The sequence below is a fragment of the Fusarium proliferatum genome (assembly GCF_900067095.1).
Source record: "Fusarium proliferatum ET1 genome assembly, contig: FPRO_scaffold002, whole genome shotgun sequence".
NCBI classification, from domain to species: Eukaryota; Fungi; Ascomycota; class Sordariomycetes; order Hypocreales; family Nectriaceae; genus Fusarium; species Fusarium proliferatum.
In genome coordinates, this window is record NW_022194791.1 from 530,497 (window position 1) to 543,398 (window position 12,902).

Consider the following 12,902-nt stretch of genomic DNA (forward strand, 5'->3'; position numbering starts at 1 on the left):
CATTGTACAAGCATCGCTCATTTTTTAATTCGGACTTGCACGATTAATTCTCTGAGAGACATGTGATAGAACTTGGATAAATGGGAGGGCCGCGATGGTTCAAGGTCAAATCGGGGCAACGATGAGGGTGACAAGGTAAACATACAATGGCTAATTACAGTTCTACAAAACTACTTAGTTCCCAGTAGCAATGCTGTGTCTAACTCCCAAGCTACCATTCGTCAACAGCGATCTCGAATCCCTCTCCGGCACAGCAGCCTCATCTTTCATCTCCAAAGCCGACCCATAACCTCCGCCACCAGGCGTCAGAATAATAATCCTATCTCCTGCCGCAAAATGCGACGTCTTCCTCGGTCCAAGCGAAACCTGTCTCATAGCTCCCGTAACAGGATCCTTCCTCACCCAAATATTCTGCCCCCTCTGTCCCTCTTCTCCACCCTCGAGACCATAAGGCGCCGTGACTCGTCGATCAGTAAGAACGGATACCTGCAGAGGCATACGGAACTCCATCTCGCGAACACAACCATCACCACCCCTCCACTTTCCAGCACCGCCACTACCCTTCCTAATAGAGAACTCATGCAGAATAACAGGATATCTCTTCTCCAAGATCTCCGGATCCGTGATCCTCGTGTTCGTCATGTGCGTATGGACAGCACTAGCACCATGCCAACCCAGTCCAGCACCTGCACCTCCACAAATGGTCTCGTAGTATCCGAAGCCCTTGGTGACTTCACCGGTGACGGGATCTGTACCGCCGCAGCCGAAGCTGAGGTTGTTCATCGTTCCTTGGGAGGCGGCCGCGGCGTTGAAGGCGCGGAGGACGAGATCGGCGATCTTTTGGGATGTTTCGGTGGTGCAGCCGACGGTGGCGGCGGTGGGGGAGGGGGAGAGGATGGTGTTGTCGGGACAGATTACTTTGATGGGCTTGAGGCAGCCTTGGTTGAGGGGGATGTCGCCTTTGGAGATCATGGAGCGGAGGCAGTACTGTGAAGGTGTCAGTGAAGGTCAATACTAGGAGGCTGTAAACTTACCATGATGACAGAGTATGAGCATGTCGGTGGCGCATTGAGGTTACCAGAATGTTCAGGTCCAGTTCCTGTAAAGTCGAAAACAGCATCTCCCGTCTCTTTGTCGATGGTAACCTTGAGCTTGAACGGGATACCATCGTCGTTATACTCTGTCGCTTCAAGAACACCGCCTTCATGCTTAGCGGCAAATTGTTTAAGAAGATCGCGCACAGACTGAGCAGCATTGTCCTGAATAGCATGCATGTACAGCTGAACAACAGGCCAAGTAAACTCCTTAATCAGCGCTCTGATTAACTCAATGCCCTTTTGGTTAGAAGCGACAGCAGCCTTAAGATCAGCGATGTTCTCCGTCAAAGTACGAGTACCGCTGCAGCCGGGAAACGAAGCGGGCTCGTCGTAGAGACGTTTGATCAAACCGGCTTCATCAAAGGCACCCTCATTGATCATCTTGAAGGACTCGATAGCGGCACCTTCTTGCCAAAGTTCAGTAGAGTTGGGAGGCATCGAGCCAGGAACAATACCGCCAATGTCTGCGTGATGACCACGGTTGGCGACGAAGAAGATAATCTCCTTAGGGTTCTCTTCATCATCAAACACGGGCGTGATGGTGGTGATGTCGGGGAGATGAGTACCGCCTGCTTGAGGATGGTTACTGATGATGACATCGCCAGGCTTCAATTCACCAGCCTTGTATCGTTGAGCCTGGTACGCGATGGCTGTGCTCATTGAGCCAAGATGACTAGGGACATGAGGGGCGTTGGCGACAAGACCACCGTCAGCAGAGAAGATAGCGCAAGAGTAATCTAATCTCTCCTTGATGTTGACAGAGATCGAGGTCTTCTCCATGGTATGGCCCATCTGCTCAGCGACAGTCATGAAACGATGCCCGAAAACACTGAGTGTAACGGGATCAACAGTCTCAGTCGCAACATTCTGCTTCTCAGCCTTATCAACCTCAAGGATAACATGCTCCGGAAGAATGACACCCTTGCTGAGATGATCTACCACGATTGTTTGGGTCTTGTCGATGATCATCGCAGGACCGGTGATGTGCACGCCGGGACTCATAGACTTGAGCTCATAAACGGGAGTTTCGGTCCAGCCGTGGTTCTCGAAAAAGATCTTTCGAGAGAATATTGGCGTGGGAACGGGAGTTAGACCATCGGACTGGTATTTCTTGAGCTCTTCGAAGGGACTCGAGATGTTGAGAACGCGTGACTTGCCGACACTTCGAACTCGAACATCGTCGATCAGAATGTTGCGCGATTGAGAGAAGCCGAACTCTTGAGTATGTCTAGCAGTAAAAGCAACGCCTGCATCTCCTACATTCTCTGATACAGGGATCATAAGAGAGGTATCGCTTCCCTGGTAGCGCATGTTGAGGAAGTACTCATGCTCAGTGGTCTTAGCATCAAAACCTTGAGACTCAAGACCCTGGGCACCCTTGGAAGAGAGGGACTCAAGGCGCGCTTCGATCTCGGGGACGACTTCTTCGGAGAAGGTGATGGCGGAAGGTTCTTGGTTCTCGACAACGACATCGGCGAGAGCCATGCCGTAAGCGGACAGGATACTCGAGTAGCAGGGAATAATGGCGCGCTTGATACCGAGATCTCGAGCGATGAAGACAGCATGTTGACCACCGGCACCGCCGAAAGAACCCAGGTTGTGGCTCGAAGCTCCGTATCCGCGACCTTCGCTGAGTGTTCGAATAGGTCGAGTCATTGTCGCATTTGCAATGGCAAGGAAGCCCAGTGCTAGAGTCTCAGGTGTGAATGGCTCGCCGCCCTCCTTCTCCTTGTTGACGATCTCCGTAAGAGCAGCGAACTTGTCTCTGACAACATCGCGGTCAAGTCGGCGAGGGAAAAAGTCGGGGATAATTCGACCAAGGAGGAAATTGGCGTCTGTGACAGTCAAAGGACCTCCTCTGCCGTAGCATGCAGGACCAGGATTGGCACCAGCACTGCTGGGACCGACCTTGAGAAGTCCATTCTCCCAGGACAGGATTGAGCCACCACCTGCAGCGACTGTGTTGATGTCTAATTGAGGAGTCTGGATGGTCACTTCGGCCAGGGTGTTCTCAAAGATATGCTCCAAAGCACCCGAGTATCTCGCGACATCTGTACTGGTACCGCCCATATCGAAGCCCAGCACAGGCGTTCCATCAGCGTCGTCGTAGCATGTCCTCGATAGACCGACGACACCTCCAGCAGGACCACTGAGGACACCCCTCAAGCCAGTAAACTTGGACCAACTGGTCAAGCCGCCGTCAGATTGACAGATGAGGAGCTTGTTTGCACTCTCGTCTTCCAACTGGCCCTTGAAGTTCTTGCGGAAGCCATCCAGGTAGGCGAACGTCATTGGGGTAAGGTATGCGTCTGCGACGGCCGATTGACTGCGCGGCACGTACTTGGCCATGGACTGCAGGACAGAAGAAGCGGAGACTTTGAAGCCCATTTCTTCAGCAAGCTTTGTTACTTGTAGCTCGTGGTCTGGGTATGTGTACGAATGCATAAGACCGATTGCAAGGTTCTTGAAGCCTTGGGCTTTAAGTTCTTCAAGATCAGCGCGGACAGCCTCAAGATCTGGTTTCTTCATGATCCTGACAACTTCTCCAGTCTGACCAACGACCAGCGCTGGATCTGAGGAGACGTCGATAGGACCATCTGAAGGAGCTTCGCTCGCTCCTTCAATGGTGACTCGTTCATCAATCTCCACGACAGTTTCGTACAGTTGCTTCAAGCGACGGACTGACAGATCAAAAAGATCTGGTCTAGCCTGGTTTCCGATGAGAAGAACGTCTCGAAATCCCTTTGTTGCAAGAAAGGCTACGCGGTCACCCTTCCTTTCGAGGAGGGCATTGGTAGCGACTGTGGTTCCCATGCGAATGGACTCAATCGGCTCAAGGTCTAGTAATGAGCCCTTGGGTATTGTTGTGTCTAGGGCGATCTCTAAGATCTGGCGAATGCATTCTGTGGGGGCATCGTCGTACTCATCAGGACATACTGAGAGGATCTTGAAGACGATGTGCTCTTGTCGACCGGGGACTTCGGCCCAAGCATCTGTGAATGTGCCACCACGGTCGATGGCGATGCGGATGCCTTGAGATGACATTGTGAGAATGAGGATGAGGTTTAGCGGGGATATAGAGTGTGAAGAATGAGAGGGAGACTGAGATGAGGATGGTATGATGACATGGTTAAGCTTGGACGACTTGAAGCTGTATTATATTAAACAATCCGGGGTACATCTCGCCCACGCCCTCAATGTGTAAGTGGAGTGGATTCGCTATCAGCGCCTTCATCGACGGTATTGGTCAGAATCTGCTTAATCATCGGCAACTCCAACAAAGCCGATCAATCTGACCGGCAACTTTGGACTTACCGACCCATCTCCACCGTCCATCGTCGGTATCACCAACGGCAAATACAAGCGATTACCCCAGACTCGGACCCGCAGAGTTTGAGATCATTCCATTACCCAACAATTTACAAGGATGAGCACACGACGCCCGAGAAGACTGCTTGCTGCGTGAGATGCCCTTGACGAGTTGTGTCGTGATGACTGATCTGATTGTGAAGTAGTTGCCATCGATGTCATTCGCAAAAGATCAAGTGTTCGGGGGATAAGCCTTGTCAGTCTTGTAAGTCGACGGGCAGGGCGGATGAATGTGAGTTCCCTGCGAACAAGGAACGAAAGATACCAATCACTGAGAGGTAAATGCCATTCAAATACTCTAAACTTACCCTGAGATGAATGAAAGTCATCTACGTTATTGCAAGTCTAGGCTAACATCATGTTCAGTTACCTTAAGAAGCTCGAAGAAGATAGCAGACGCCTTCAAGCTATTACCACCCACAACCAGACTCCGGAAACCAACCCAGCATTCACTCCCTTCGATGATCAAGAGACCCAAATCGATGCCCCTCCATCTCTATCAAAAGAAGAAAGCAATCTCTTCAACCCACTCTTCGATAGACAACCTGAAAAGCCCATACATGAACGATCCTCAGAGCCAGGTTTCATCGGCGAAGCCTCATGCGCTGCCTTCAGCAACAGACTCTTATCATGTCTCGACGATACTTATACCCCATCGACAGCTGGTCTGTCAAACTATCATCGAATGAACACATACGGGAGACTGCCGGTAGATCAAGGGCCAGAATTTCCAGAGAGAATGCACGTCAAGTTACTTCTAAATGTCGCTAGACGATTCATAGGGAACTACCATCCCTTGTTTCTGAAGGTTACCTTCATGAAGGAGATTGATGCTGTTTATCGAAGGGAAGTAGTGCCATCAGCGCTGTGGCTTTGTAAATTCTATGCACTTATGGCTTTGGGGGAGATATACACACATAGAAGAGGAGTGGGTGATAACAACAGAGTGCCGGGAACGAACTACTATGTTAGGTCTGTGAACCTGTTGCAAGAGAATCAGGATCTGTATGAGGAACCATCTTTGATGCAGGTTGAAGTACTCACACTGTTGGTAAGCTCAAGCTTTGACCCTCCTCTGCCGACATCAACTGACAATGGACTTCCACCAGGCCTGGGCCTCAAACATACTAGGTCGCATACGAACTGCATACTGTTACAGTGGGATAGCCATGCGTCTCGCCCAAAGTCTCGGCATGCACAGGTCTGCGTCAAGACACACCACTCTCACGCCGGTCGAACGAGAAAGTCGACGGCGAACATGGTGGGTGCTTTACTTCTTCGACCGCTTCTCAGCATCAAAGCTTGGCCAACCCATCACTGTCAGAGACGATGATATTGATGTTGAGATGCCAAGCATGGATGGTCTGACAAAGGACGAGATGGCGGAGTTTCTTGATCCGCAGAATCTCATTACGAATATTAAGCTTGCTAGAATCATTGGAAATATCTGTAAGTTGTTTATCTTCTACCTCTAATTTCTGTTGTGTTGCTAATATCGGTGGGTAGTGACACATATTTATGGCATACCCAAAGCTACGAATGGTCTCTATATACATCAAGTCCATGGTATCTTGAAACAGCTTCGAGAATGGCATGATGAGCTTCTACCAGATATGCGCGTCAAAGAGCGAGGTACTCCTCGGCCTGTCGCAAGTCTTCATCTTGCGTACAACCAATGCATTATACAGACAACTCGCCCCGTTCTACTTCACCTGTTCAAGACACAGTTTCAGCTAGGCACTAAAGTGAGAGAAGATGTATCGCCACGACAGAATGTCTCATCTATCACTCTTGCTTTGGCAGAAAGTTGTGTCAACGCTGCACAAGCATCGAGCCGTATCGTGGAAGGCTTGTTCCTTGACGGTAGCATTGCGACTTTTGGATACTGGGACGCACATCACATATTCTCAGCAGCCATGATTCTCATCATGTCAGCAGTTATGAAACCCACAGCCGTCAACTCAGATCATCTAGAGACCCTGCTAAGTGTCTTACGATCTCTGAAGAACGACGGAAATATCCCAGCAGTCGACTTTTGCGAGAGACTGTCAGACATTCAAGCTAGAGTGTTGAACCTACGGGCTACAGGCCGATTAGACGGTATGAGCTTTGATAGGCCACCACCAATTATACAAACCCCCAGTTCCATGCCAAAGGAAGTCCCACAAAGTCAAGACCAAGTTTTCCAAACACCAATGAGTATGGATAATGGATCTGGAGTATGCGAATCTGCAATCATTGGCTACGAAAACGTCGATATCCTGGGGAATCCTCTTATCGGTAGTTTCTTGGATGGGAATCAAGTACAGTGGCTAGATGTTTTATTCACGGAGGATGGAACGTTAAGGGAATTTGCATCTGAGATTGAAGAGCCATTTCTATTCAGGTAGAACATATCAAAAATCTCGCTGTGGCTACATTAGAAAGTCTCTGAATCATGGTTCTCAGTGGAAATATGGAAGCGCTATTAACAGTTCCTCTTGCGAGCACATCCATCGCCGTATCCTTCGTCGCCTGTATAACAAATTAGTCGGCATTTTCTTCAAGTGTCACAAGCACATACGCTTCTGTAGGCCAGCATCCTCCTGTCCCTCGGCACCTAGAAGTAATGTTAGTTAGGCGTCTCATAAAAATCAGCTCTCCAGGGTATAGTACGTTTAACCTCAATGTTGCTTTCCTCGACAGGAACTGGGATAGCGGCACCCATGACTGATGCCACAAGGGTCATGGTGGACAAGACGGAAAAGAAACGCATACTGAGATTTGAGTTGTATATCAGAATAGAGTTAGAGCTTGGAAAATAGTTACATAGATTTCAAGGCCCATTGGGACTATTTATGTTTCTCATGTTATGTGATTAGGTCCGGCTGCTTTACCACGGAAAGGGGCACATATACGGAGCCCGTTACGAAATGCAGAGTACTGACCATGCAGCGAGGAAGGGATTTCATGAATCACCCCGTAGGGATATTTCTTTGTAGATCTTCTGGAACGGAATACGAGTCCGCCGTGCTGTAGTTGAATGTCAAGTGCAGGGAATGCATGAAGTTGGGGGCGGGATCTGAATCCATGCTGGGTGTGTGCATGCACCTGCTGGGGGCAATCCATGCATATATCTCGGCAATCCGGCATCTATGATGGACAATCATCTGACGTGTCCCTTTAACCAGTTAAAGCCGACCCCAAAGATTGGACGGGGAGTTGATCTCAGTTTTCTATGAATTTTAGAAGCACTCCTGTAAGCTTACATGAAAGGTAGGCCGATCTCACCTTGGCATTTACCCAGGCAATGGTAGGGGTTTAGGTAGATTTAGGAACTTTTAAAAAATCTTAGGATAATTTAGGATATTCATTGTGGAATCTGTGATCAGTCTAATCTAAAGTTTGATTTTAGGCTTGAGCAGCTCAGTGTTACTGCCGGCCAACAAAAGAATAGGGAACCAATTCCACAGCTATCAGGGAGATGCCTGTGTCGATTCGGGAGTAGCACAGCGCAGATTAGCTTAGGCTATAATACGATATCGCTATTAGGAATGATTCAGTTATTGAACCTGATCTTTACTTGTCGAGGCGTTGCTATGTCCTAAAAACTCTCCAATCAGATCTCCATGACCATCAGGATACGCTGGCCCTAAAGTCGGATGGTTCAAATATCCAGGATCCATTAGATGGACAATCCTCCGACTGGTAGCCCAGCTCTCCAATCTACCCCAATTAACGCACTGATGAGGCGATGTGAAGTTTGCGGTTGGAATACGGCCATCCTGCCGCCATTTCATCGTCAGAAGCTGCATATCGCCTTGACACATGATGCTCTGTCGAAGCATATCTAAGCAATGATCTGGATATTTCGTCAGTGAGAAGATGCGGCAAGAAATAGCCAGTGAACTCACGGTTGTGGTACTCATTCGCCCTCTTTTGTTCTTCTGTGATATTAGGGAAGTAGTAATCTGGATACATATAATGATGAAGGCGTTTCTGTAAGCAATATGTTGTAAGGAATGCTCAGGCCCTATGGAGAGAACTTGAGGATGTAAACATACAATGCAGTGAAGATTGTGGTAAACGTTGAGTGTCGCAAAATAACCTCCATCGGGCAGCTCGATGGCCTGCTCCTTTCTACCAGGTATGTGATTCATCTCATCTTCTTTAATGCGAATGTTAGAGTCTCATGACACGTTAGTCTGGGAGAACATCAAGTGGAGAGCAAAGATATTTACTTTTTAGCATTTCCTTCCAAGCCTCATCTAGCTGGGATGACGGTTTGCCAACATAGACCGAGTGTTTGTGCTGGAAGACCTGAGCCTGTGGTCCAGGATTAAACGGGACTGATAAGACTGTGTGAGAAGGAAACTGAAAAGCGGATTTGATAACTTACTGTACGCGACTTCTCTCTCACGGGAATTCCAGACAGGAACTACGAGGAGTAGCATCAATATGGTATAAACAATAAAAATACCCGTGTGTATCAGAATAGCTTGCCATGAAAATAGGTTCGAAAAAGTAGCCTTTCTGGGTGGTTGTATGAAAGGATGCGTTTCAGTTTGTGACTCAACATTTGAATCAGAGAATGAAGACCTATTTGCGTCTTCTGATAGTAAGGCGTCTTGCTCCATCTCCTTGTTGAAGGACATGATGCTGTGGGCAGTGAGGAGAAGGGAGATACGGAACTGAAAGGGAGTTGGGGAGGATCTCAAGAACCGACTGCGTAAAAGACCAAAGCACAAAGATCCAGCGTCTGTGGTTGATCTTTGTCAAGCGTGAAGCCCCCAATGTCCAAGTGGGGAGGGTGCCTGTCTTGTCTTGTGCAACCCCGACTACCCTGTCAGATCTCCGCAGTAAGAGGAGAACGATTTGATGATAGCGTTGGAGATATCTACTAGGATTCAACCGATGTGACACAGTAGTCCAAGCTAACTAACCCAATCCGCAAGTGGCATTCAATGCCACATCCAGTGCCCATGTCATGGCGTGAAAACCATGTCGACTTGAGTCCTTCAAAGATTTATGGAATGAAGTCTGATTCCAAGTTCTCATTTTCTTTTCGATATTTCTTGAATCTTTGCTCTCTATAGACCATTTTTAATATCATGGAATCACTCTACAAAAGGATTTCGCGAGTCTTGTCTCGAAAGTGGAAGTACCAGCCTCTGGTAAATCATGAGCCAGAGTAAATTTCACGGCCCATCTTAGATACTCTAGCCAGCTTGCTAATATAATTACAGATATATCGAAAAAGAGAATGATTCCAGGTACAACTCGTGTCTCATCAGCATCTGCCTCGCTGCAGTCTTATTCATGGGAATCATCATTTCTTGGGGAGTTTCACTGAAGAGAGCTCCAACAAGCTGTATACAACCGGTGAGACGAATGGAGTGGAGGGAACTGAACAAAACACAGAAGCAAGACTACATCGGTGCTGTGGTCTGTCTAGCTGAGAAAGAATCGCACTTTGAGCCGGGGAGTAGTCGCTACGATGACTTTGCCTATATGCATGTCTTCGAAGGCACTGTCACTCATTACGCTGCTTCATTCCTACCCTGGCATCGATACTTTATCCACACATATGAAAAGGCGTTAACAGAGGAGTGCGATTTTCACGGATCCTTGCCGTAAGTCTGACAAGTGCCTCTTGACCCTCGTCTATGAAGATCGACTAACGAATTTGGTCTAGGTACTGGGACTGGGCGTTGGACGCCCATGACCTTGCCGCCTCTCCGATATTTGATCCTACCGATGGTTTCGGTGGTAATGGTACAAGCCGAAGCTCTTTACCCACGATGTTTGGGGGCCACTGTGTTACAGAAGGTCCCTTTGCGAATGCAACCCGCCACTGGCAGTCAAAGTCCAATGGACATGGATTCGATATCTTGAAGAATCCTCATTGTCTCAGCCGAGGATTCCAGGGGGGTGAGAAAAAGACCAAGTTGGAAAATCGAGTCACGATCGACGCTATCAACAGCGTGCTGAGCCTCCAATCATACGAGGAATTTGTTGATGCTCTTGAAGTCCAAGCTCACAACTCGATACCCCAGTTTGTGCGAGGGGACTTTTACGGGTTGACGGCACCGAATGGTAAGATCACGGTTGTCTCTTCCGTGCAGTAACTTCTGACACTATTGTTGTAGATCCTGTGTTTTATCTGCATCACGCCCAGGTAGATCGGTTATGGTGGCTATGGCAGCAGCAGGATATCGAAAGCAGGACCAAGACCTATCAGGGTCCTAGACAGAATATCAGGGTACATGCCAACGAGTCCCTGTCGGGATCCAGTTTGGACGATGTTATCTCGCTGGGTAATCTGTCAGAGCCAGTTCGGGTTCATGAAGTAATGGCCACTCAGTCGGAGGTTCTTTGTTACCGCTATTGAACATGTACAGATCACAGGTAGTGTGATAGTGGACTACGATTACGTGCTCACGGACCGTCGGCTAAACCCTTATGAGTAAGCCAATAGACGTGTGAGCATTGCAGCAAGCGTCACTCTCCACATATGCAATGAACACTCGGAGATCGGCAGAGTCGACAGGGTATGTAAAACATGCACCCAGCGACGTTTAAATGGCCTAAAGCGGACAAAAAACGGAAAGCCTCTAAGACACCAGCGCGAGGTAATACTCATAGCGGTCACAGAAGATCGCCATTCACCCACAGCTTCCAAAAGTTCTTGGGGGCGGAATTATGTAACTCAAGCCGGTGATGATCCTTGATTTGCACTTTTTTATGTTATCTGACAGTAGGTTACGGATCAAGCGGCAACGGTATCTCCTGTGATAGCTACTAAGAGCGGTGATGCTCTACGAAACTGCATGTCAGCGGCTAGTAGAAGCCGAAACTGACGGGGGAGGTTTGGCAGCAACATTGACCAACCCTTGGAAGTGAGTGCCACAATCCGCTTTTTGGGGAAGAGAAAGCTAGACAAGTAACCTGTCGACAAATCCTAAATTTGTTCTAGTCGATAAAGAAAGGCTCTATAGTACGAACAACCAAGACAGAACAAGGCTTATCTACCGCCCTCCAAAATACGTCTGCAATCCAAACAACCACAGGGGCCAACACTGCGAGGGCTAGCAGTAGCCCTGACTGATATTTCCACTCAGTAGAGCTGCCTGTCAAGCCCTGGAAACCAGGTACCATAGAATACCCAAAGAGATGCAAAACAGGGCCATGAACTAGATACAATGTAAATGAGATCTTCGCCAAGTATCGAAGCGGGCGTGATGTGAAAGGTTTCTGGAGCAATCTATCTCTACTCAAAGACCAGCAGATCAGGGTCGCGCCATAAGATTGCCAATAGATGTATCGATCTGTCAGTGATGATAGCAATAAGTAACCGGGTGTAGAGAATCCCGCATTTCTGGCTCGGGGGTATGAGCTCAAGTATAGTCCGAGCAGAAACAAAAATCTGGGGATGATTCCTTGCCAAAGTGAGAACCGTAGTGGACTTCGAATTGTAGCAGATTCGCCGCCATCACTGGGTTGAGCTTCAGAACTATCATGACTCTTGAGGCTCCTCTCGGCGAGAAATACCCCAGCGAAGAACAGATACATTTCCCATCTTCCTTGCTGCAGCGCATACAGACACAAGAAGATGATTGTTGTCCCTCGAACCCAGACACGGGCTCTTGCTAAGGCGAGAAGTGTGAGATAGACAATCATGGAGGCGCGAAACTGGATTGGAATCGTCCATAGATGACTATCATATTCAGACATCGGGGACTTCCAACTCCACGGATGGGTCAGGTCGACTACCACAAATCGTATCCAGTCCCCAATCTGCACCCATAATGATCCAAGGCGCTCGGGATGTCTGGGCACCCAACCCGGCATATCCTGATATGGAGCAGTGTAAAGTCCCGCACTCACTGCAATAGCTACAATGAATGTTGAAACCAAAGGCGGTAAAAACAGTCGAAATGGCCGACGCAGCACTGAAGACATGGTATACAGCCCAAGAGCGTCGTAGTCTTTCTTGTGGATGAGTTTCAGTGGCTTGTAGGCGAGTACAAATCCCGAGACGATGAAGAATATGGGTACAGTAGGTCCAGCATAGACAAGTCTGATGATGGGAAGTTTGATGAATGACATGTTCCCATTTTGACCAAAACCAGTGTCGAGGCCTTCTTCCCATGGCAGGAGAAAGTGGCGAAGGAAGACGAGAAAGGAGAAGAGTCCACGAAGTCCGTCCAGATACAATGTTGGAGAGGAAGACGATCGCGCCTGGGGACATTCTTTTGGGGCTGGGCCTTGGGATATGAAGCTTGGCAGCAGGAACAGGCTAATGCTTCGAGCTTGAGAGACCAGAGAAGACAGTTTATCATGGTCTTTGAGACATGTTGTCGGTGGTTTGGGTTCTTGCTTGCCGAGCAAAATCCCGCCTGCCATAATTTGAGATTTTGTGTAGAAAGTCTAGAAGGAATTTCTGAAGGAATAATT

At 48.4% G+C, this 12,902-nt stretch overlaps 6 protein-coding genes across 6 annotated transcripts; 2 read left to right on the forward strand and 4 right to left on the reverse strand.

Annotated features, from left to right (window-relative positions):
* Nucleotides 1-174: 174 nt before the first annotated feature.
* Nucleotides 175-4,142, reverse strand: FPRO_03658 (uncharacterized protein; the record flags this gene model as incomplete). Its single annotated transcript, XM_031226105.1, has 2 exons — nt 175-987; nt 1,035-4,142. 2 exons carry the CDS (start codon nt 4,140-4,142, stop codon nt 175-177), a joined length of 3,921 nt encoding a protein of 1,306 aa, XP_031076675.1.
* A 682-nt stretch (nt 4,143-4,824) lies between these two features.
* Nucleotides 4,825-6,856, forward strand: FPRO_03657 (uncharacterized protein; the record flags this gene model as incomplete). Its single annotated transcript, XM_031226107.1, has 3 exons — nt 4,825-5,517; nt 5,576-5,915; nt 5,973-6,856. The coding sequence occupies 3 exons, from the start codon at nt 4,825-4,827 to the stop codon at nt 6,854-6,856; spliced, it is 1,917 nt and encodes a 638-aa protein (XP_031076676.1).
* Nucleotides 6,857-6,933: 77 nt separating this feature from the next.
* Nucleotides 6,934-7,194, reverse strand: FPRO_03656 (uncharacterized protein; the record flags this gene model as incomplete). Its single annotated transcript, XM_031226108.1, has 3 exons — nt 6,934-6,980; nt 7,030-7,065; nt 7,122-7,194. 3 exons carry the CDS (start codon nt 7,192-7,194, stop codon nt 6,934-6,936), a joined length of 156 nt encoding a protein of 51 aa, XP_031076677.1.
* An 814-nt stretch (nt 7,195-8,008) lies between these two features.
* Nucleotides 8,009-9,100, reverse strand: FPRO_03655 (uncharacterized protein; the record flags this gene model as incomplete). Its single annotated transcript, XM_031226109.1, has 5 exons — nt 8,009-8,307; nt 8,360-8,444; nt 8,510-8,634; nt 8,687-8,794; nt 8,845-9,100. The coding sequence occupies 5 exons, from the start codon at nt 9,098-9,100 to the stop codon at nt 8,009-8,011; spliced, it is 873 nt and encodes a 290-aa protein (XP_031076678.1).
* Nucleotides 9,101-9,556: 456 nt separating this feature from the next.
* FPRO_03654 (uncharacterized protein) lies at nt 9,557-10,915 on the forward strand (the record flags this gene model as incomplete). Its single annotated transcript, XM_031226110.1, has 5 exons — nt 9,557-9,636; nt 9,692-10,078; nt 10,141-10,541; nt 10,595-10,794; nt 10,847-10,915. 5 exons carry the CDS (start codon nt 9,557-9,559, stop codon nt 10,913-10,915), a joined length of 1,137 nt encoding a protein of 378 aa, XP_031076679.1.
* Nucleotides 10,916-11,417: 502 nt separating this feature from the next.
* Nucleotides 11,418-12,851, reverse strand: FPRO_03653 (uncharacterized protein; the record flags this gene model as incomplete). The annotated part of the gene is made up of 1 exon (XM_031226111.1): nt 11,418-12,851. One exon carries the CDS (start codon nt 12,849-12,851, stop codon nt 11,418-11,420), a length of 1,434 nt encoding a protein of 477 aa, XP_031076680.1.
* Between the last annotated feature and the right edge of the window lie 51 nt (nt 12,852-12,902).